Genomic DNA, 1,592 nt, shown 5'->3' on the forward strand with positions numbered 1-1,592 from the left:
ACTAGCCTCGCTTAGTTGGAATAATAAACAACCCTAAAGACTGAACAAACGTACAGAAAAGGGGGTAGAGGGGGGTAACTTAATAAAAAATACCTGGGCTTTATTTTTCCTGGGTGAGTTTTTTCCTGTTTTGTTCTTTTGTACTCTCTTGCTCGCTCTCTCGCGCTCGCTCTCTCGCTCGCTCTCGCTCTCTCGCTCGCCCCATTATCATTTACAATGCAAAGGTGTGTAAAATGTTCACTTACAGTCTCGGCTCCCCGGGAGGTTAATGTATTAACGGGTTGGAGGAAGAGCCCTGATTCTGGTGCGTGAAATAATCAGAGAGGCCTCCCGAGAGTCCCGTGGTAAAACTGGGCAAGGAAGGTCTTAGGGACTCGCACGGGAGAGTGGAGGGCGCCTGCGGAGAGGTGGAGGAGGAGGCGGCCCGGGCCGTCATCGAAGTGCTGCTCTGAGAAGTCATGGAGGGGTGCGGGACGTGGGGGAAAAAGTAACTGGTCTGGCCGGCCGCCAGCAGGTTGACGGAGCAGGGGTTGAGGGAGTAGGTGCCGGAGCAGGGCACCGACAAGCCGCAGGGCACAGAGGCTGCCAGAGCGGCCGCGGTGAGGTGGTGGGTGGCGTAGGGGATCTCGCCGTTGACCAGCCTGTCCACGCTGAGGCCGTTGGAGGTGGAGAAGGAGTGGTTGTTGCCCAGCGAGTTCTGCGTCAAGACCGAGCTGTAGGGCATGGGGTGGCTGGGGTAGGCCGACGTGGTCCCGTTGTAGCTCAGCGTGCTGCTGGCCCGCGGGTGGTGGAGGGACAGGAAGGGGGACATGGGCCAGTACAGGGAGCCCGCGCGGTCCATGAAGGTCAGGCCGGTGGAGGTGAGGCGGGCGCCGCGCTTGAAGGCCAGCTTGGCCCGCGAGGTGGTGGAGCGGCGGCGCAGCTTGCCGGTGGTGCCGCCGATGAAGACGTCGTCGCTGGACGGGTCCAGCATCCAGTAGTTGCCCTTGCCCGGGTCGTCATAGTGGCGGGGCACCTTGACGAAGCACTTGTTGAGCGAGAGGTTGTGGCGGATGGAGTTCTGCCAGCCCTGCTTGTTCTCCCGGTAGTAGGGGAAGTTCTTCATGATGAACTCGTAGATGCCGTTGAGGGTGAGGCGCTTCTCCGGGCTCTGCCGGATGGCCATCATGATGAGCGCGTTGTAGCTGAAGGGCGGCTTCTCGTACTTGCCGTTCTTCTTCTCGCCCTCCTTGCCCCCGCCGTCGCCCCCGCCGCCGCCCTCCTTGGCGCCCTCCGACGGCCCCTTCTTCTCCTCCGGCGGGCCCTTCTCCTTGTCGTCCAGCTCGGCGGCCACGCCGGGATCCCCCTTCCCGGCCAGGAGCTCCCCCTTGGCCACCTCTAGTGGACCCGTCGCGGCGGCCGCCCCGGAGCCCACGGCAGCCCCCGCCACGCCGACGCCCACCCCGGGCGGCGGCAGCAGGAGCTGGCTCTTCTCCTCCTCGTCGTCCTCCTCGGCCGGGGCGGCTCGCTGGGGTTGCTGCTGGGGGTGGTGGTGGTGGTGGTGGTGGTGGTGGTGGTGATGGTGGTGCGGGTGGTGGTTGTTGTTGTGGTGG

At 63.5% G+C, this 1,592-nt stretch overlaps 1 protein-coding gene across 1 annotated transcript in view; it reads right to left on the reverse strand.

The window, feature by feature from the left end:
• Positions 1–265: 265 nt before the first annotated feature.
• Positions 266–1,592, reverse strand: part of FOXG1 (forkhead box G1) — a 1,530-nt gene continuing 203 nt past the window's right edge. The window contains exon 1 of the mRNA XM_054972430.1: positions 266–1,592. This exon is cut by the window's right edge and continues 203 nt beyond it. Within this exon, the coding sequence (XP_054828405.1) occupies positions 266–1,592 (1,327 nt within the window).

This window comes from Eublepharis macularius, chromosome 2 (genome assembly GCF_028583425.1).
Source record: "Eublepharis macularius isolate TG4126 chromosome 2, MPM_Emac_v1.0, whole genome shotgun sequence".
NCBI classification, from domain to species: Eukaryota; Metazoa; Chordata; class Lepidosauria; order Squamata; family Eublepharidae; genus Eublepharis; species Eublepharis macularius.